This window comes from Monodelphis domestica, chromosome X, assembly GCF_027887165.1.
Source record: "Monodelphis domestica isolate mMonDom1 chromosome X, mMonDom1.pri, whole genome shotgun sequence".
Classification (NCBI taxonomy): Eukaryota; Metazoa; Chordata; class Mammalia; order Didelphimorphia; family Didelphidae; genus Monodelphis; species Monodelphis domestica.
The window spans coordinates 77,567,297-77,589,699 of NC_077235.1; the positions used below are offsets into that span (position 1 = coordinate 77,567,297).

Below are 22,403 nucleotides of genomic sequence, written 5' to 3' on the forward strand. Positions count from 1 at the left end.
GTCTAGACAAGCCATCAAGCAATAGAACCATCACTGATTTGTAGCATTTTCTGATTTCTGAGGTATAAACGCTCACACGAGAAATTCAATAATCAGGTCTGTATGAGCTGGCTCCAGTATATCCCTGCTCGTTACTCCTTGACTACACTATGCCTGAGTGTAGTGTCGTTTTTCTATTTTAGACTTTTGTGTACTGAGATATACTGAAAAATCTCTCCTTAAGCACTGTTAGAATTATGTCAAGGGGGACACATTTTGGTTAGGTGTAGCTGCAGAGTAGGGCCTCTAAAGAGGAGGCTTAGATGCAATGATCCAGAACTATTTGGAAGGACATATGAGAAAGAACTCTATCCACATCCAAAGGAAGAACTGTGGGATAGGAAACACAGAAGAAAAGCAACTGCTTGATCACATGGGTCGGTGGGGCTATGACTGGGAAAGTGGACTCTAAAAGGTCACCCTAGTGCAAATATGAATAATAAGGAAATAGGGCTTGATCGATGGCACATGTTAAACCCAGTGGAATTGTGCATCAGATATGGGAGGGGGTTGGGGGAGGGGAGAGAAGGAACATGAGTCTTGTAACCATGGAAAACTATTCTAAATCATCTAATTAAATAAAATTAAAAAATAAAGAGGAGGCTTAGCACAGTATTTCTTCCAACGTCCTACCAGTTACATAGCTTTGGGACTTCTCTAGAAATCTCCAAGACACCCCCATCAGGATACCTTCCCCTCTCCTCCCTTTCCATCTTCCTTTTGTATATTGTTTTCCCTCATTAGCTCATGAGCTCCTCAAAGGCAGGGGTTGCCTTTTTTTAATCTGTATCTTTATCCCTAGCACTTACCACAGACTTTGGCACAAAGACAGCATTTAATATATGTTGATTGACTGACTGACTGATCTGTGACCAGCTTTATCTTCTCAAGAATCATTTTCTAGAATTTTACATCCATTCTTAAATTAGTAGTTGAATCTAAGGAGCAGGTAGGTGGCTCAGTAGATTGAGATCTAGACTCACAGACAGGAGGTCCTGGGTTCAAATATGGCCTCAGACACTATCCTAGCTGGGTTACCTGGGCAAGTCCTTTAACTCCTCATTGCCTAGCCCTCACTGCTCTCCTGCCTTGGAACCAATACACAGTATTGATTCTAAGATGGAAGGTAAGGGTTAAAAAAGATAATACAATCTAAATGTGATGGGTCCTTTTGATGAGAACAGTATGCTATACAAATGTTGGTAAATCTGCATCTATTGGTATGCTTCATCTATTTATGTTGCCCTTCCTTTCAGCCTCATCCACAAAGGTTAATGGGATCATATGGTTTAGGCAAGTCTCCTGCCAACTCTCCTCTACTGCTTTTCACTATTTTGTGTGGCTGTACTTCTTCACCAATGTTTTAAAATGAGTTTATTCTAAATCTTTGATTCCAGTGTTTCTCTTCTTGGCAAGAGGCTAGAGTAGTTTCTGGGCTCTTTTGGCCTCCTTGTAATGATGCTGCTTTACATCTGCTGTACTTCTGTAGCAAATGGTGATGGTCAATGTCAGTTTCTTTTTCTTTATCTCTTGCTCATGTTTCAGGGTCAACAGCTTACTTGAATACCTCAGGATGGAGCTGCTATAATTGTACATAGTATCTTCTCATGTTCATCCTTTCTTCTAATTTGGTGTGGGTTCTGACCTTTACTTTAACCAGTCAATGATCTGACTACATAGACACCTGATGCTAAAAATGACTTCCACATGGGTAACCAGCTGTTTTCTGTTTGTCAACTTCATTTTTCACAATGCTGTTTGGGGCTAATGACATTGAGAGCCTCTTTGCACTCTTCTAAAAGAAAGTATTCAAGATCGGCTGGGTTGAGAAGGAGCTCCTGTTATCTTTTGTAGATTATTCCCAAACCCTGTTTTCTCCCAGCCTCCCCTCTGCCCAACATCACATTAAAGGCACAGGTATAGACGACCTTGGTTGGTTAAGTTTTTCCCAAGAATCTCTCCACTTCATCTAATTCTGGGGAAAAACTATGACTTTCTTCATGGTGGCCTGTTGACATCCACTCATCAGACACATTCATTGTAAAAGGAGATGACCAAGTAGCCCATGAAATGCTATTTCTTATTATGACTTAAATTTAAATCTTCCTGGTTTCATTTAGAGTGGAAATTCCAACACAGATATGACTCAATTTCTTTGTTAAACTATGATCTTAAACACAGTAACCCAGACCTAGAATTGGAAAGGATTTCAGCTGTCATCTAGTCTAACCCCTTAATTTTATTGGGGAGGGAAATGACTTGCCCAAGGTCATACAAGGTAAGAAGCAGTGAAATTAGGATTTGAAACTCGATCCTCTAATTCTAAATCCAGTACAATTTCCGCTCTGCCTACCTCTGTGAGGTCCCAGTTAGTACCTCAGTCTATGAGGCCTCACTCATGACGCAAGAGACAACAGGTGGAACAATAAAAGAGCAACAAGATGTGGAGTCAGGAAAACCTGAGTTCTATTCCTTTCTTGGAAACGTTCTAGCTGTGTGAACTTGGGCAAAATCACTTTAATACCTCTCTGCCTTAAGTTTGCTTATGTCTAAAATGAGCATAAAGTAGCACTTGTCTCCTGGAGTTGTTGTGAGGCTGGATCAGATAACAAAGGGAAAACATTTTCCAAATCTCCTCCGAGCCCCACAGAAATGCTACATCACCCTCCTTACTCTTACCATGCCGGAATTGACGCTTGAGGAAACGCTTGCAGTAGAAGACAGCAAAGGAGATGAGGGCCAGGACAAAGACAATGAGCACACTGCTTGTTAGCACCATGAGTGTGGCTTCCTGAGGGGGTGCCGTGGGCACCTCTAGCTTCACGGAGCTCAGTCTGAAGGCACCTGTGGTACAGTATGGGAAGGAGTGTCAGGGAAGGGCCAGGAACAGTTTTGGGGCACAACTCCCACCCAGAAGTGGCAGAGCCCCTCTCCCAAGGCCTAGTGACAAAAGGCTCTCCTCATCCTGGTTACTGGTAAGGACACTGGCTTGATATCTCCTTCCCCTGGAGGCAGAGTAAGAGGGCAGTGTGATATAGGGAAAAGAGCACCAGACTTGGGAGTCAAGAGACCATGGGCTCTTGTCCCGGCTCTGCCTCCATGTCCTCACTGTATGATGCCAAGACCAAGCAACATGGCCAAGCCATTGGCCTTCATTGAATGAGTTCCTGAGACTTTACAATGGGCAAAAGGGTTCAAAGTCATTTTCAAGCAGAGGATGGATGGATGGATGCCCCTTTGCTGGGGATATCCGAGCAGAGGTTTCTTTCGGGTCTAGATTAGACTACATGGTTACTGAGGTCTCTTATTTCTCCCCAATCGTGTCCTTTTGGACCCGGTCCAAAGCCCTTCTTGTATTTATAGTTGAAAAACTGAGGCCCGAATGACTTAAGTGACATCTCACAGAGCTAGGATCTGCAGTGACATCATCGGACTCCAGACCCACGCTCGGTCTACCGTACAGCACTAGCCCAACGTCCTGTCCAGCACTGAGGCTCTTCATGACTCTGCCACTCTATGGTTTGAGGTCCCTCTGGCTTTCCCCAGTTGATGCTTCTGTGCTCTCCCATATGTCCATCCTAAAAGCTTTCCTCATGCTTTTTGGGGCCCTGCCTCCTCGGCCTGCTTACTTTGCCCAGCCCCAGGGGGAAGTGGGAAATACACATACATTGGACCTCCGACACTGGGGTTTGCTTTGTGCAAGAGATGCATTCCTGATCCTGAAGGCCACCAATTCGAGTCTTACAGTAGAACCTAGAGGCGAGGAAATAGGAAAAGAAAGACTCCATGAAGTCAACAACATGGAGAAGGTAGAAAGCTTCTCAAAGATGTACAGTTGCTCCATCTCCAAGTCTGTCCTTAAGAGTGCTTGGCTTGGAGGCAGCTAGATGGCTCAGTGGACTAAAAGCCAGGCCTAGAGAAGGAGAGTCCTGGGTTCTTATTTGTCCTTGGACACTTCCCAGATGGTGATGCTGGGCAAGCCCCACTGCAAAGCCTTTACTGCTTTTCCACCTTGGAACCAGCACACAGTATTGATTCTCAGATGGAGGGGAGGGTTTGGAAAAAATGAGGGCAGCTTGTTGGCTCAGTGGATTGAGAGCCAGGCCTAGAGATAGAGGAGGATCCTGCATTCCAATCCGGCCTAAGACACTTCCTAGCTGTGTGATGCTAAGCATTGTCAAGCCCTTACTGTTCATCTACCTTGAACCAAAACACAATATTGATTCTAAGATGGAAGGTAAAGTTTTTTAAAAAAGAATAGTTGGCTGCTTCAAATCTGGCCTCTTCCACTTAATACCTGTTGGCCTTGGTCAAGTCATTTCCCTTTCCTCAGCCTCAGTTTTCTCTCCTATAAAATAAGACAATTGGACTAGCTGGCCTCTGAGGTTGCTTTTGGCACCAGGTGTAGGATCCAGTTTTGTAGGAGTTGGACTCACCTTCAAGTACCCCTGGTCACACCTTGCTGCTATTAGGAAGTGCTAGAGATCAGCTACAGAGGAAAACCAACCCTTCCCTGGGCATTAGTTGGATCAGTGCTAAAAGAAATACATCCACTGCAGAAGAGGTCACTAAAGGCCATTCAGGGAAACCAGTTTTGTACCTTCTCGCATGGAGTAGCCACGCCAGAAAAAAATACCATATTGGAAGGCAGAAGACATGAGTTGGGGGCCAGATTCTGCCATTTACTTCAATTTGACCTTGAAGTTCCACTGTCTGAGTCTCAATCTCCTTATCCATAATATGGGAACAAAAATGCCATTAAGCCTTCAAGTGCTCTCTGCCTAGCACTTTGCCCCTCTCAAGGGTCTATGATGTGTTATAAATATGAACCCCAATTACCTGGCTATGTGTCATATTCCCTACCTCATGAAAGCAACGAGCATGCCTTCTCTAAATTCTAGTTTGCTTGGATCTACTTAATATATGAAGGAGAAAGGAAGGAAGGAAGGAACTAAGGAAGGAAGAAAGAAAGGAGGGAGGGAAGGAAGGAAGGAGGGAATGAAGGAGGGAAGGAAGGAGGGAGGGAAAGAGGGAAGGAAGGAAGGAAGGAAGGAAGGAAGGAAGGAAGGAAGGAAGGAAGGAAGGAAGGAAGGAAGGAAGGAAAGAGGGAGGGAGGGAAGGAAGGAAGGAAGGAAGGGAAGAGGGAGGGAGGGGAGGAGGGAAGGGAGAAAGAAAGGAAGGAAGGAGGGAGGGAGGGAAGGAAGGAAGGAAGGAAGGAGGGAGGGAAGGAAGAAAGGAGGGAAGGAGGGAAGGAAGGAAGGAGGGAGGGAGGGAGGGAAGGAAGGAAGATGAGTTTTTATTGCTGAATCAAGGAATGTTAAGGATACAAATTATCATAAAATGTAGGATGTTAATGATAGAAAGGACCTTAGACTCAATGAGTCAACAAGTCTTTATTTTACACCTAGAGGGCATCTTGGCACTGTGTTCTCCAGCCTCTAAGTCAGGCTGCCTCAGGGGAGGCATGTCCACATTTAAGTATACATGGAACATAGGTTGGCCTTGAGTCCAGGCCTTGTTGACTCCATTGCTGGATATCTTTTCTCTAAGCCAGGCTGCTTTGGAGGAGACATGTCCACATATGGGAGAATCTAGAACAGTGTGTCAATAGTAGAAGGGTCTCTGCGAGTCAGATAGGTCAACCTCCTAATTTTAAATCCAAAAACAATGTCAAGACTCAAGAGAGACTAAGAGAATTGTCCAAGGCCACACAATCAAAAGGCACCTGAACCAGTCTCTGAACTCCAGGTCATGGATTTGAAGATGACTGATCAATTCTGAAGGAACTTTAGAAATCATTTGACTCAAGTTGAGAAATTTGCAGATGGAAAGGCTGAGATCTCCAGAAGTCAAGTGATTTGCCAGTGGTGCCTTTGCAAACACATGGCAGAAATGGCATTTTCTGATGCTAATTTACCACATCCATTACTGCAGGAAGTTGTTAACAAAGGTTAAGCAGGCTTAAATAACTGAAAGCATTTTAAAAAGCGTTCCTCTGGAAGTGGGAGTCATTGTTTTTCTTCCTGTTCCTAAGAAGATGTGGTCCCCAAGCAGTGAAATGAACTCACCTGGGTAGACAATCCCCACAGACTCCATTAGAAGTCGCGGTACAGTTGACTTTCTGGACTCGGTTGATGACAGCACAAGTTAGGCAGGCTTGGCAGCTATGGTGGCCCCAGCCACTCTTGTACCTTCGGGGGGGACAAGGGGTGCAGAATGCATCTCCACCTTCCCCATAGCCACACTCCTGCCAGAAAATGGATGCAGAGCATAGATTACAGGCATTTCTTCTTCTTGGGGAGCTGGAAGCTCAGCTGACTTAGTTCCCACACAAAGATTTCTGAATGGGCTGGGGGAATGCTCACCGGCACCCAGGTAGGAATGAGCAAGACTTTCAATCCAGAATTCTCATTTGTCCCCTACTCTATACCAATCTGGATGAGCTAGACAAGCCAAATGACTGCCCTGTAGTGGTATGGGATGAAGAGCGGTCTCCTGGAAATGGCACTGGTCTTGAAGGGAGAAGTCGGGGACTACAGGGGTGCAGGGTGTGTTGGCAATGGGAGAGAGAATAGCCTGTGGTAATGGCAGTGGGGAGGAGGGCTTAGTACAAGGTAGAGAAGATTAGACTGGATAAAAGTAGACTCTGAACAACTTTCCTGGAGCCATGACATTATAGTAGAACATGGCAGATAAAAAAATGCTACCATCCTAGGCAGTATTCAGAAATACTCCCCACCCTAGGGAGATGACAAGGCTCAGATCCCATCTGGATTACTGTCCTCGAAAATAAGTGTTCTTTAAGAAGGACAATGACAAGTTGGAACAGATCACAAAGGCAACCAGGATGAGAGGTTAAGCCACTTGCCCACGGTCATATAGCTGGTAAGTGTCTGAGGTGGTGTTTGAACCAACATCTACTCTCAGGTAGAAAGGGGAAGGCAAGACCAGAAACAATGGATAGATTTGGCAAAGAATTAAGTTTTAATTCAATAAGAATAAATTAGAAAAACATTTCTGAAAATATTATCTGTCCCAGAGTCCCAAAGTAGAAAGGACTGGAAAGGGAGGTTCCCCATCATGGTATGTCCACATCACTGGAGGTCTTCAGGGAGAGGCTGGAGGATCATGTGTCAAGGATTAGATCCAGGCTCTGTCATTAACTATGTATGACCTTGGGGAAGTCTCTGACCTTGTAGAGCCTCGGTTTCCTCACTTATAAAATGGTCAGACTTGATCATCTCCTAAGGTCCCTTTCAGTTCAAGATCCTGTGATCCTATTATTTTCCTAGAGGGCATTCCTGACAAGATAGATATGAGACTAAGAACCCTCTGAGATCTTTTAAGTCTAGTTTGGTCCTGTCACTCATTATCTTTCTGACCTTGGGCAAGAGACTTCTCTAGGAAAGTCAACTTGGTCTATAATCTCTAGGGCTCTTTCTAGTTCTAAAGGTTGTCTCAAGAGAAGGTTCCTGACATGGCCACAAAACTACAAATAATTCTCAGTGGCAGGCTAGATTGAACCCTCTCCAATAGTTGGGCATTGTCCTGTAGAGCAACTGTTACCTTTTTAGGGGTGGGAAAGGAATGGCTGTTATGTTCTCCCTCTGTCAGTCCCGTAGACACTTTTTAGAAGGCTTCTTCCCAAAGAGAAGAACCCATAGAACCATGGACATGTGGTCTACCTTCTGGGTAAAGGTTACCTGGCTTGGCCACTGGTCTGTTCTGTACCCCTTCAACATCCTACCCCTTCCCCCAGCACCACCATTTTCAGGACAGAAAAAAGAAATGTTCTAGATGGTCTTACCTTGGAGAGCTCCTGGCCAGGGCCACACTGTTGGCAAGTGACACAGAATCCCCACTGGTCCCGGTACTGATTCTCTTGGCACTCCATGCTGCTGGTCTAGGAGTGGGGAAGCTGAGAGCAGACACCAAGAGAAGGTCTCAGATGGGAGGGAGTAAGCAGAAACGTGGCTGCTCACAGAGCTGAAAGAAGAATACTGGCCTTGGGTTTGAGGTCCAGGCTTGCTGCTATTTAACTAGCTGTGGGGCGGCTTCCTTCTCTGTCAAATGCCACCCAGAATTAGGGACTATGATCTTGGCAACAACCAAAGTGCAGAAATAGCCTGGTGTACTGCCAAGAGAGCTGGGGGGGGTGGGTAATGAGGAGGCGCAAACGTCAGGGGAGGGAGTGGGGCCATCTCAGACTCAGACCTAAGCTCACAGGGGATGGGGGCAAGTCTGTTAACGCATTTCTTCCTCCATTTTCTTCATCTATACAAATTCCTGCTCCAACCTCTTGTCCTTCTCAGGATTTGGTGAGAAGAACCTAGGTGGGAGTCTTGAAAGTCTTTAGAAGGCTTAGGGAACAGAGAAGTCCAATTCTTTGGTCAGGTCCTTTCTGATTTTCCTAAGGGATGGTATGTATGTGTTTGGGAATGGGGGGATGGCAGCACACCATGATGGCAAGAACACAGGATTTGACATTAGATGATGACTTGGTATAGAATCCCTGTCCCATCACTACTGTCTCATGGTTGTGAGAAAATCACTTCAATTTCCTCAGCCTCAGTTTCCTCCTCATAAAATGGCCATGATTCTACTTTTATTCCCTACCTCCTAAAGATATTTCCAGGAAAGCATCTTTTTAAAATTTAAAATTGCTCTAAAATATGAGTATCTCTTAATTTTGTCTTCCAATATGATGTAGTGTAATTCTAAAAAATGCTGGACTTGAAATCAGAAGGCCTATTTAAGCTATGTGAACATGGGCAAGTCCTCTCTCATTTCAACCTTGGTTTGTTCATCTGTAAAATGGAGCTAATTAGTGGAACATGTTCTATTTCACAGGGTTGGTGTGGGAAAAGCCCTAGGTAAACTCTAAGTAATGAGACACACAGAAAGAGTTCTAGTTGTTACCAACTTTGACTCAATAGTCAGAGGAGGGGATTGAGAGCAGAGGATAGATGTAAATATTTTTATTGATTTATAAATAAAGACACATAAAACATGATATATGTTGTATCCCAAATAAAGTTCACATGATAAAGCCACCCTTACTGGTATTTCTGGAAAGGAAAATCTTCCCTGCACTGTGCTCATGGGTCCATATATATATAAAGCTGGAAGAGACTTCCATGGTCATCTGGTTCAAATTCTTCATTTTACAGATGAAGAAACTGAGGCCTAAAGAAACATACCAACTTCCTTTCCTTTCCTCTTTCCTTTCCTTTCCTTTCCTTTCCTTTCCTTTCCTTTCCTTTCCTTTCCTTTCCTTTCCTTTCCTTTCCTTTCCTTTCCTTTCCTTTCCTTTCCTTTCCTTTCCTCTTTCCTTTCCTTTCCTTTCCTTTCCTTTCCTTTCCTTTCCTTTCTCCTTTCCTTTCCTTTCCTTTCCTTTCCTTTCCTTTCCTTTCCTTTCCTTTCCTTTCCTTTCCTTTCCTTCCCTTCCCTTCCCTTCCCTTCCCTTCCCTTCCCTTCCCTTCCCTTCCCTTCCCTTCCCTTCCCTTCCCTTCCCTTCCCTTCCCTTCCCTTCCCTTCCCTTCCCTTCCCTTCCCTTTCCTTTCCTTTCCTTTCCTTTCCTTTCCTTTCCTTTCCTTTCCTTTCCTTTCCTTTCCTTTCCTTTCCTTTCCTTTCCTTCCTATGGGTCCAGTCTTACTCTTATAATCAAGAAAGTTTTGATTTGCCCTGGACTGATTTACTCCTCTTTAGGCACCATGGTAACCAATTACAGCTTAGAACTCCTGCGTTAAGGAAATTCACTAACCTTAGCTACCCTCTGAGATGGGATTCTATGGATACTCTAACACAGCGGTTCTCAACCTCTCAATTTGTAGCAACGAGAATACATAATGCATATCAGGTATTTACATTCCGAATCATAACTGTAGCAAAATTACAGTTTTGAAGTCGCCGCCAAAATAATTTTTTGGTTTGGGGTCACTGCAACATGAGGAACTGTATTGCGGGATCACGGAATTAGAAAGGTTGAGACCCACTGATCTAACATGTCCTGACTATAGTTCCCTTTCAAGAGCCTAGAGACATTCACCTCTTGTACGTTTGCATGAAGTTATTAACTTGTCTTAAATTAAACTAGTGTCCCATCCACCTGACCTGAGGCTCAGTGGAGTCATTAGTTCTATCCCCCCTCACTGAAACAGAAGTAGAGAAAGAGAAAATAGAAAAGGGGGAAGAGGAGAGGAGGAGGAGGAAAAAGAAAGGGAAAAGAGAAAGAGAAAAAGAGAGAAAGGAGGTATGAGGAGAAGTTTGAAGAAAAGTAGGGAGAAGGAGAAAGAGGGAAGGGAAAAGAGGAGAAGGCAAGAAAGAGATTAATTCAGTATTTTGCAGGCTTCACTGATGACAAGTAGATTGAGTGCCAAGGGTTTCAAGCCAACCTACTGGTCTGGACAGCACCCCTATATCCTTGTTCTCCCTACAAAAATAGAAAGAGGCTTCCAGAAGCTGCTCACCAATGATGTCCTTGGGGTGAGCTCTGAACAGTGGTATTTGAAATCTCCAGGGTAATGACTCCTAGCCTTTGGGAGGGGAGATACTTGATCTAGTTTGGTTTCTTAGAGGATTGGAGAGTTGGAAGGGCTTATCAAGGTCATCTGGATTGTAGGGTAGTTGGACTGGGAGGGTCTTTCTAGTCCAATACCCTTGTTTTACACTGGGAAAAACAGAGAAGCAGCCACATCAAGATATATTGGAAAGAACCTGGATTTAGACTTAGATGAACTAGCTTGGACTTCCAGCTGATTCTTCATGACCCAGATGAAGTTTTCTTGATAAAGATACTGGAATAATTTGCTATTTCATTCCCCAGCTTATTTTACGGGTGAGGAAATTGAGGCAAACAGAGTGAAGTGACTTGCCCAGAATTATTAAGTGTCTGAGGCTGGATTTGAATTCAGCTCTGCCCCTTACTGGCCATGTAACTATGAATGAGCCCCTTCCACATTCTGGGCTTTTGGTTCCTCATCTGTAAAATGGGGGGGGGCAGATAGATGACCTCTGAAGTCCCTTTTAGCCCAAAATCTCTGGTCCTATGACTAATGGATTTATAGGAACTTTTCCATCTCTAAAACATACTATCCCAGGAGGTCCTCATTAAATAACTGCCCCCAGGACAGAGAGAAAAAGAGGGAGCAAAACTGGAACTGGAATCCTTATCGTCTTTCTACAATCCTTTCCTGAAAATGCCCAGGCCACAGAAATTGGAGCCGAACAAGGGCCTTTGATTCAATGTAGCTCTCTAAGGTTCAGAAAGCACTTTCTGATTTATGATAGGGTTTCCCAATATCATCACTGTGAGATACTATCCTCATTTTACATAGGAGGAAACTGAGATTCCAAACTAGAATGGGGCTTGTCTGCAGTCACGTCACAAATGGAAATATAATGAATGTTGGAGGGGATGTGGCAAAGTAGGGACATTAATGCATTGCTGGTGGAGCTGTGAATTAATCCAACCATTCTGGAGGGCAATTTGGAACTATGCCCAAAGGACGATAAAAGACTGCCTGCCCTTTGATACAGCCATAGCACTGCTGGGTTTGTACCCCAAAGAGATAATGAGTAAAAGACTTGTACAAGAACATTCATAGCGGCACTCTTTGTGGTGGCCAAAAATTGGAAAATGATGGGATGCCGTCATGGCTGAACACATTGTGGTATATGTTGGTGATGGAATACTATTGTGCTCAAAGGAATAATGAAGTGGAGGAATTCCATGGAGACTGGAACAACTTCCAGGAAGTGATGCAGAGTGAGAGGAGCAGAACCAGGAAAACATTGTACACAGAGACTGATACACTGTGGCACAATCAAATGTAATGGACTTCTCCATTAGCGTCAATGCAGTGATCCTGAATAATTTGGAGGGATCTATGAGAAAAAACACTATTCACAAGCAGAGAAAGAACCGTAGGAGCAGAAACCCAGAAGAAAAACACCTGCTTGATCACATGGGTCGAGGGGATGGCTGGGGATGGAGACTCTAAATGATCATCCTAGTGCAAACACCAACAATATGGAAATAGGTTTGGATCAAGGACACATGTAAAACCCAATGAAATTGCACATCTACTGCAGGAAGGGTGGGGGGGAGGGGAGGGAGGGAAAGAATGTGATTCTTGTTACCAAGGAATAATGTTCTAAATTGACTAATTAAATAAAAATTTAAAAAATGGAAATAAAGGTAGAGCTAGGATTTCCACTCAGGTCTTTTTATTCCTCAGACAGTCCAATTTCCATCATACCGTTCTGGGGTCTAGGGTGTCCAAGCTAGGGGATCCTGGACAAATCACCTGCTCTCTCTGGGCCCTGGTTTCCTCCTCTTTAAAATGAGGGGATTGTACTAGCTGACCTCTCCCTTCCAACTAGAGAGCTGGGATCCTTTGAGCATTCACCTTATAATATGTAGGTTTCTTGTTGCTCAGTTGTGTCCAATTTAGTGACCCCCTAGACCTGTGATGGTGAGCTTTTTAGAGGGCTTGGTGATATCCTCAGGTGTGCGTGCCTTGCCCCGTGTCCCTGTGGATTTCTAGTAACAATCTCTGGTGAACTCTGTGCTGGGGCAATGGCCTGAGTGCCCCCAGAGAGATAGGTTCGACACTATGGCCCTAGACCACAGCACATCAGAACTGCCGATGGACTTTTCTTGGCAAAGACACTAGAGTGGTTTGCCATTTCCTCCAGTGGATTGAGGCAAACAAAGAGTGACTGGGCCAGGGTCACACAGCTATTAAGTATCTAAGGCTGGGTTTGAACTTGGGTCTTCCTGATGCCAGGCCAAACTTTCTATCCACTGAGCCACCTACCTGCCAAAAGGTTCCTAGAGCTGTCCAAATGAATGCGCTCTTGGTTTTTTTTCCTTTATTTAAAATTTTTAAATCCTCATTTTCTATCTTACAATTGATACTAAGTATTAGTTCCAAGGCAGAAGGGTGGTAAGGGTTAGGCAATAGGGGTAAAGTGACTTGTGCAGGTTCACACAGTCAGAAAGTATATGAGGTCACCTTTGAACCCAGGTCCTTCCAATTCCAGGTCTACTGAGCCAGCTGGCTGTATATGGGTTCCTAGAGCTGTCCAGTTAGTGGGATATTATTTCCTTTTTTCTTTTCTTTTTTAAACCCTTACTTTCTGTCTTAGAATTGATAGTAAGTCTCTGTTCCAAGGTAGAAGAGTAGTAAGGGAGAGGTAATCAAGGTTAAGTGACTTTCCCAGGGTCACATGGCCAGGAAGTATCTGAGCCCACATTTGAACCCAAGACCTTCCTCTCCAGACCTAGTTCTCTATTTGCTGAGCCATCCAGCTAACCCATGGGATATTACTTTCTTGGAATGGCCTGTGCTTTCACTCCTTTTCAGCTGATCTTGGCACTTCCCCAAATCAAAGCCTGCCATCAGCTTGCCTGATGAACCCTCCCTGGGAATGGGAGAAGTCTCTCAGGCTGCCTTGCCCAAGACCAAATGACAATTTAAAAGTCAGGCACACAAAAAATGCACAGCAAAGCAAAAATCAAATCACGTAATGTCAGTAAGCCAAGATGCCCAGCCTTGGGTGCCAAGAAGGCAGTCATTAACAGTGACCTCCAGACCCTCGCGCCATCCCTGCCACAGCTCTCCCTATTTCTCTTCTGTCCTTTCCCTTCCCAGGAATGGTCCCCAAAAGTGGCATCTGCCTCCAGACCAATGTCAAGCTGGCCTCTCTCCTCTCCTCCTTGGAAGATTGGCCCCACAAGGGATTGTTTGGTGTTCTTCTTAAGATAATCAATCAGAGCAAGTTAGACACCTTGAAATCACCCAGTTCCAACTCCTCTGTTGTCAGATGGAGACACTGAGGCCAGAGAAGGGAAGTAACTGTGCCACACTTACATGGCTAATAATTAATGGAGACCCCCTAGGGTCTAGATAGAGTGGTGGCCTTGGAGTTAGGGAGATCTGGGTTGGAATTCTGGCTTTGCCACATCAGCTGTGTCACTCAGGGCAGGTCACTTAACCTTTCTGAGACTCAGTCTAAATAACATCTGTAAAATGGGGATGATAATAATATCACCTGCCTCCCCAGATCAAATGAGATGACATGTAAAGTTCTATATAAATGTCAGCCAGTATTATTAATGGCAGAGCCTTTGGGAGGAGGTCCAAGTCATTTGCACTCTATACCAAATCCTGCTCTCAAGTGAGTAACAGTATATTAGGTGGGGTAGGGGTGTGGAAGCCAGCTTTCACCCTCCCTGAGAGCTGATTGGTCAATTTTCTGCAGGAGCATTTACACCTTAGAAATTGGGAAACACTATCAATCAGGGCTTGACTGATTGTTCCATTGCTTGTCTAGATGGAAGAAAATGATAAAGAAAATGTTGACAATGAAGATTAAAATTAAACATGTCTTGTGAAGCTTGGGGCAGCTGGGAGCGGCACAGTGGCTCAGGGGATAGAGCTCCAAGCCTGGAGACAGGAGGTCCTGGGTTAAAATCTGGCCTCAGAAACTTCCTAGTTGAGTGACCTTAGGTAAGTCATGTAACTCCCATTGCCTAGCCCTTACTGCTCTTCTGCCTTGGAACCAAAGCAGAGTATTGATTCCTAGGTGGAAACTAAGGAGTTAAAAAAAGTGTGTTCTGAACACACTTCTCTCCCTACAGAGCTGATTCTGCCTTGATACCAATCCACAGTATTGATTCTAAGATGGAAGGTAAATGGTAGTTGGTTGTTAAATATTTAAAGCAATTCTCTAAGGAAGATACAGAGTAAAAAAGGCAGTATGGTAAAGGTCAAAGATCAGTAGTGTAGGAGTCAGGTGATTTGGAATTAAATTATGCCTCTGCTGCCAAGTAGCTGTGTGACCTTTGCCAAGTAACTTTACCTCCCTGGCCCTCAGTTTTTTCCATGTGGAACAGACAGCATGGCAGAGTGGAAAAGGATTTGGAATTGGGAACTGGGTTGGAATCTCAGCTCTGTGGGGAATCTCAGCTGCATGAGTTTGGGCAAGTCATCCTTCCAGGTCTATTTGGTCCTGGATAAAGTAAACAGGTTGGACTAAGTAATCTCAGAAGGTGACACCTTCCAGCTCTGACAGTCTATTAAATCTATGAATAATTTCACTTGGAGCATTTCACAAAGAAGCCAACTGTCTCAACCAAAAAAAATTAATAGAGACAATAAAGAAATTCAGTAAAGTCACAGAATACAAGATCAGGCCACAGAACATCATTAGCATTCTTATTTACTGGCAATAAAGATCAAGGAACTATAAAAACGAAACCCCATTTACAATAACAACAAAACCCATCAAATACTTGGGAATTAACTGACCTAGAAATACTCAGGGCTTGGTTTGTTCTTGTGAAAAGCACAACTCTAAGCCTCAAATGACTGACATTAAGGAGGACCCAGATAACAGGAGAGACATTCAACATTCATGGACTGGCTGGATTCATGCAGGAAAAAGGATGATCCCTTGATCAAATTCTTTTATGTTTAATTCAACACTAATGAAAGTACCAAAAGTTTCTTCAGAAAATGAGATGTCTCTGTTTTGGGACTGTAATTATGATTTATTTCACTGGTATTGGACTGCCTCTGGCCACCAACAAAGTCGGGGCTCATCCAACTCCCAGGACTCCAAATCCAGGGATTTTATTTATTTTAGGATCTGTAGTTTTACAGATGCAACATATACTGCATTCAACAAGCATATACTAAGTATTTACTATGGGCCAGATAAAGAGACAAAAATGAAGCAGTGCCTGTCCACACAGGACTTCCAATCTACTGGGAGGAGGAAGACAGACATAAATGCAAAGTATTAACAAAAAATATAAAAACAACTGGAGAGGGAGTGATACTGAAATGTGAAGGGTCAACCCCAGATGAGGAAACGGAAGCCCAGAGAAATGACTCACTCAAGGTCACACAGGTAAAAAGAGGACTAGAATCGAGGTGGAAGTCCATGTCCAAGGCTCTCTTTGTTACAGCACAAAACCAGTAAAGGTAGGTGTTAACGTTTTCTTTCCATGTGTCCCATTCTCATCATAGACTATAAGTTCCATGAAGGCAGCAAGCCTGTCTTACTCACATTTGCTTGCCTTGTTTCTCTCTCTCTCTCTCTCTCTCTCTCTCTCTCTCTCTCTCTCTCTCTCTCTCTCTCTCTCTCTCTCTCTCTCTCTCTCTCTCTCTCTCTCTTTTTCTCTCTCTCTCTCTGTCCCTCCCTCCCTTTCTCTGTTTTTCTGTCTCTCTGTTTGCTTATGTCTGTCTCTCTCAGAACCTTGGACAGTGCCCTTTACAGGCTAGGTGCTTAAGAACTTTATTGATGGCTAACATAGGTATGGTGGAAAGATTAGAGATTTGGAATCTGAGGATCTGGATTCAAATTCTGGTTTTGCCAATTACTACCTGTGCAACTGTTAGCAAGTCATTTTCCTTCTCTGGACCTCAGTTTCCTCCTCTGTAAAATAAGAGGTTTGGACTAGAGCAGTGGTTTTTTTTTTCCAAACCTTATCTTCTGTCTTAGAACTCATACCAGGCAGTTGAGGTTAAGTGACTTGCCCAGAGTCACATAGCTAGGCAGTGACTAAGGCCATATTTGAACCTAGGCCCTCCTGACTTCAGACTTGACACTCAATTCACTGGGCTACTTAGCTGCCTCTAGAGCAAGAGTTCTTAACCTTTCTCTTAGTATCACAGACTCATCTGGAAGTCTGATGAAGCCTCTAGACCCCTTCTGAAAATCATGTTTTTCAGTATATAAAATAAAATACATATGATTACCAAGGAAACCATACATTGAGACAGTTTCCTGTCTATCTACCTACCTTTTTTTAAGTCCATGGACCCAGGTCCAGAATCCCTGATTTCCTAAATCCCATCAAGTCCAACTTGTTCTCAGCTTGCTGCATGCCTAGGGGGTGAAGCACTTTGTCTATCCCAAGCAGAGGGTGGAATGACAGGTCTAAATTAAGTCCCCATGCCTAAAGGAAGATGTTTGCTTTCCTGGACAGTGCACTTGGTGGGGATTAAAATGAGGATGGAAAACAACACCAAAGGTAGCAGCCCTGCACCCTGCCCATCACTGCCCAATTCCTCAACCATTCTCATTCCTTCCCACAAGTCCAAGAATTGTTTTGTTTTGTTTTTAATATAAGCCCTAATCTTCTGCCTTAGAATCAATATTAAGTATCCAGTCCAATACAGAAGAGCAGTAAGGGCTAGGCAATGGAGGTTAAGTGACTTGGACAGGGTCACACAGCTAGGAAGTGTATGCAATGTTATTATTAATTTTTTTTTAAAAAACCTTCCCTCCATCTTAGAAAACACTGTGTGTTGGTTCCAAGGCAGAAGAGCAGTAAGGAATAGGCAATGGGGGTTAAGTGACTTGCCCGGGGTCATAGTGTCTGAGCCCATATAGGAAGCCAGGATCTCCCATCTCCAGGCTTGGCTCCCTATCCACTGATCCACTCGGCTGTCTCAAATCAAAGCCAAATCAAAGCAAGTGCTAGGTTTGGAGAGTGATCTGGGGAATGACACGACCTGAAGATCCCTTTTGTGAGCTGTACAGGACACCTTTGTCCCTTGCAAATGGTGGTTCTCTGAACCCACAAGCAATTTAAGAAGTTAATTTTCACACTTGGACAGGGTGTCCCATTCTCCTCTCCTTGACGAAGCCTACTTGTCCCATTAACACTGTCCCTACACCTACTGTGACAATTGATGGTCTGTGTATTGGCAGAACAGTGGAAAGAACATTGTATTTCTTGCCAGGAAATTTGGATTTGACAATTGGTTTCCAAGTCACTTGAATTCTCCAGCACTCAGTTTCTTTAAAGGAGGGGGCTTGACTAGAAAGGAGTCTGCCTATCTAGATTGCCCCATGGTTCCGAGAAAGAAGGAAATTCTTAGGAAGAAGGAGAGAGAATAAGAGTTTGGGAGGTCAGAGATCTAGGTTCAAGTCTTAATTCTGCCCTTTAGGGTCCTAAGAGCTAGGAGAGAGGAAGGAGGAGCTTTGAAATTGTCTGGCCAGAAGACATTCCTCATTAGAAGATGCTGACATGGAAGGAAGTGGATGACAGAGCTGGGATTCATTCTTTTTTTTTTTTTATAAAAACCCTCACCTTCTGTTTTGGAATAAGTACTTTGTATTGGTTCCAAGGTAGAAAGAGCAATAAGGGCTAGGCAATGGGGGTCAAGTGACTTGCCCAGGGTCACACAGCTGGGAAGTGTCTGAGGCCAGGTTTGAACCCAGGACCTCCTGTCTCTGGATCTGGCTCTCTATCCACTGAGCTACTCAGCTGCCCCCTGGGATTCATTCTTAAGTTCCCTGGGAGCAAACAGCAAGCAGCAAGCAGCAAGCAGCAAAGGTGGTGCATTTTCCATGCTGTGTGACTGTGGAGAAGTCACTTTGCCTCTGTGAGGCTCAGTTCCCTTTCTAAAGTGGGGCTAAAAATACTGCCATCCTCTATGCCCAGGGCTTCCAGGAGGAAATTGCTTTGTAAATTGCAGAGCATTAGAGAAATGGCAGTTATCCATTTGTGTTCGACTGCTTTGCCCTTTAAAAGCTTGGAGAACCAAAAGGCGGGGGATGAAGCATCTTTGGGGGCTTTTACCTGTTTGTTTTCAAGGTTTCTGGCTTCAAGTAGAAAAGGGGGGCGAGGATCTGGCAATGTGTGGGCAGTTGGGAAATGGCCTGCTGGACCGCTGGCCTCTGGCATAGGCTCCAAGAGCCTTTCAGCAATTTGGCTCTGACCTGCCTTTCCTCTGGGACCCCTTCCTAGATTTTCTCGACCCTGGGAGGACAGGGGTCCCAGCACACCAGCCTGACGCGTGCCTTTGTTTAAGGGACACACCTCGACCCCCACCTCTAACGGCCTTCGGGGTCTCCCTCCCTCCCGGGCCGTTCTGCATCTCTTGGAAAGCCGGAAGCCTCGGCCAGCTTTGCCAAGTTCTTACTTTGGGTCAGTTTATCCACAGCCCCCAGGCGCAGGCGGACAGCGTGGACTTTTACTTGGGCAGCCTCAGCACCCAGCACACCTCAGTCTGGCCCGCAGTGGGTGCTCTGCGATGGTTGCCGACCTAGGGAGAAGCCAGGTCCCCAAGCCTCTTTTCCCTTCCCCCACCCCACCCCCCATCCTCCCTAAACTGAGAGAGGGGCTGAGACCTCAGAGACAGGGACAGGGAGGGAGGGAAAGTGAGGCCGGGGGACTTGGCTGTACGGCTTTCTCTTGGGTGCGTGGAGCGTTAATCCAGAGTCACAATTAAGATCCGCATTTCCAGTTTGCCCAAATGGAAGGACAAAAGAAAGAGAGGGGGAAGGAGAGGCGAGAGACAGAGAGCAAGGCAGGCAGCCACTGTAATTATTTGTGTCTGGCCCAGCTCTTCAGATCCCTCTATATCCCAAAGTGACAGCGGGGTTTTAACGGAGTGTGCCTTAGGTTTAATATTCCATGATCACTGCCCTGGCACATTGGCCTAGAGGGACCCTCGCCCAATTACCGCACAATTTCTGCCGGCAGCTACTCCCAGCAGCAAGATGCTAGAGTGTCAAGGACCCTTATTAAAGCAGCCCGTGCCCCAGGAGGAGGGGGCCCGCTCCACCCACCCACAGGCAGATGCTTGCCATATGGTTTTAATTCCTTACACTTACACACACACACACACAGCCTCTGAAGACAAACACAACACGCGTTTATGGACGGAGTGGGAAAAAGGGGGGAAATATAAATATTTGGGTTGAGTCTGGCAACTGCTGCTGCAAAGGCATCCTCTTTAAGTGAGAGAAAGAGAAATGTCCGAGCCTGGGACACAGGGATGTAATTAATAAAAGCAGCCAGACTGAATGCAGGGTAGCGAAGAACTGCCATCTTTGAGTTGATTGTGAGGGGGGAAACCATCCCCTTAATGACTGCTGACCCACCCCACATCCCCACTGGGAGCAAAGCCAGACTAAAGGAGGCTAGAAGGGCTGTGGGATTTCTCCTGCCCCTGTCCTGCCTATAATGAGATAAGGCATAATGGAAGAAGAGATGAGTCCCGCTCCAGATCCACTCTTAACTCCTAGGCCATGGACTAGAGCAGGCAAAGTGGAAAGAACATTAGTTCTAGAGTAAGAAGATTTGGGTTCAAATTCCACTCCTGTTGCTTACTATTTGTGACCTTGGACAAGTCTTTTCCCTTCCCTGGGCCTCAGATTCCTTATCTGTAAACTGAAAGGCTCAGATTAGATGGTATTCCAGCATTAGATCTAGGATCCCATGGGTGATATTGGACAGTTTAGTTCACTGCCCTAGGCCTCAGTCCCTTCCTCATTCCCTTCTCCTCAGTAAAATAAGGGATCAAACTACATGACATTTTCTCTGATACAGACCTTCCTGGCTTCCTTTAAGTTCCAATTAAAATCCCACCTCCTACAGGAAGCCTTCCCCAATCCCTCTTAATTCTAGCTCCTTCCCTTTGTTAATTATTTCCTATCTATCCCATATAACACTTGTTTGTACATTGAGAGACTCATTATCTCTCCCACTCAATTATAAACTCATTGAGGGCAGGGACTGCCTTTTGTCTCTTTTTCTGTTCCCAGGCTGCTGGTGGTACGTATTTAATAAATGCTTCTGGTCTCTGAGGATCCTGACTGGAATAATTAAGGAATTGCTGGAGCTGGTGTTTTGTTTTGTTCTGTACCCAGACCACTGCTTATGCTTATTTCCTCTGCTTATGATCCGGACCTTCTCTGCAACTCATATCTTACAGAACTAACTGCCTGGGCTGCTGAGGTTAAGGTCCCAGGTCACTCAGCCAAGGTGTATCATTGGCGGAATTTGAAATCCAGATTTCCTGCATCCACACTCTAACACATGAATTACTTCACAACACACCACAGTGGATGGAGTTCTAGGCATCAAGTCAGGAAGACCTGAGTTCACATCCTGCCTCAGACACATAATAGCTGTGTGAACCTGGGCCAATCATTTCACCTGTTTCTTCAACAACAAAATGGGGATAATAAAGACCCACATCATAAGTTATCCGAAAGGATCAAATGAGTCTCTGTTTCTGTCTCTCTTCCCACCCCCTTATCTCTGTCTTTCCTTATCCCTCCCTCTCTCTCTCTCTCTCTCTCTCTCTCTATATATATATATATATATATATATATATATTTACATATATGTTTATATAATAGATCTTTGCCAACCTTAAAGGGCTACATAAATGCCAGCTATTGTTATTATTACTGTTGTTATTATGATGGACACTTTTTTTAAACCCTTACCTTCCATCTTGGAGTCAATACTGTGTATTGGCTCCAAGGCAGAAGAGTGGTAAGGGCTAGGCAATGGGGGTCAAGTGACTTGCCCAGGGTCACACAGCTAGGAAGTGGCTGAGGCCAGATTTGAACCTAGGACCTCCCGTCTCTAGGCCTGGCTCTCCATCCACTGAGCTACCCAGCTGCCCCCGATGGACACTTTTAATGCCTCTATGGAGCATTTTTCTCCTAAAAAGACAGTGAAAGAATACAAGTCTCATTATTTCCATTTTACAGATTAGGAAACTGAGGCTCAGAGAAAGCATGCTGTCCTGGGTCACTTAGGCCAAGTCAGGACTCCATCCCAGGCCATCAGACTCCAAATAAAGTACTCTTTCCACCCAATCAAATAGCCATCCCCTACTATCAAACTCAATTGACAATTCCCCCAGGGAGGAGGAAATCAGGAGTTATTATCACTCCATGTATAGATGAAGAATCTACAGCTTAGTTACTTGTCCACAGTGACACAGCTAGGATTTGAATCCAGTCTTGCCCCCAGGACCACTGAGCTTCCCCATGATAGTGCATCCTGGCACTCCACCAGAAGTGAGAAAAACACTTGGCTACCATACCAAGAACCTGACGATTGAGGACAAAGGGAGGGCTTTGAGTATGGGGAAACATGGAGTTTTCAGCGATTAAGTTACTTTGTGACTCTATAGTAAGTCCCTTTTCCCCCTCTAGTCCTTCTAATTCTACACAATGAAGGTCTAAGGTCCCTTTCCATCCATGACTCCCCCTGTCTCCATAGGAATTATCTGGATTAGTTGGAGTGTCTTGGCCCTGAGTTTTACAGTTTTATTATTTATTTATTATTAAATTGATTTATTGGCATATTTTGTTCCTGTTAAGAGTTTTGGGGGGTAAGAGTGGAGATCACCACCATTCTTTTCATCCAAGCTGGACCTTCCCCTCTAACTTGCCAACTGCACATATAGCCTGGTCTCTGAGGGGGAAGTCCCAGGAGCTATAGAGTAAAATGCCACTCCTAGAATGGAGAGACAGCCCCATAAGTTCTCACTGGGACTCTGGACTCCAGCTCCCATATCACAGGTCTCATTGGG

General features: G+C 44.7%; 1 protein-coding gene across 2 annotated transcripts in view; it reads right to left on the reverse strand.

The window, feature by feature from the left end:
- Positions 1 to 22,403, reverse strand: part of EDA2R (ectodysplasin A2 receptor) — a 40,419-nt gene that overhangs the window by 15,235 nt on the left and 2,781 nt on the right. For both annotated transcript variants that reach the window (XM_056809531.1, XM_016426607.2), the window contains exons 2-5: positions 7,847 to 8,025; positions 6,108 to 6,286; positions 3,707 to 3,792; positions 2,719 to 2,883 (exon numbers count right to left, since the gene is read on the reverse strand). In XM_056809531.1, the coding sequence (XP_056665509.1) occupies positions 2,719 to 2,883; positions 3,707 to 3,792; positions 6,108 to 6,286; positions 7,847 to 7,933 (517 nt within the window). In that variant the 5' untranslated portion in view covers positions 7,934 to 8,025. The remainder of the gene's footprint in view (positions 1 to 2,718; positions 2,884 to 3,706; positions 3,793 to 6,107; positions 6,287 to 7,846; positions 8,026 to 22,403) is intronic.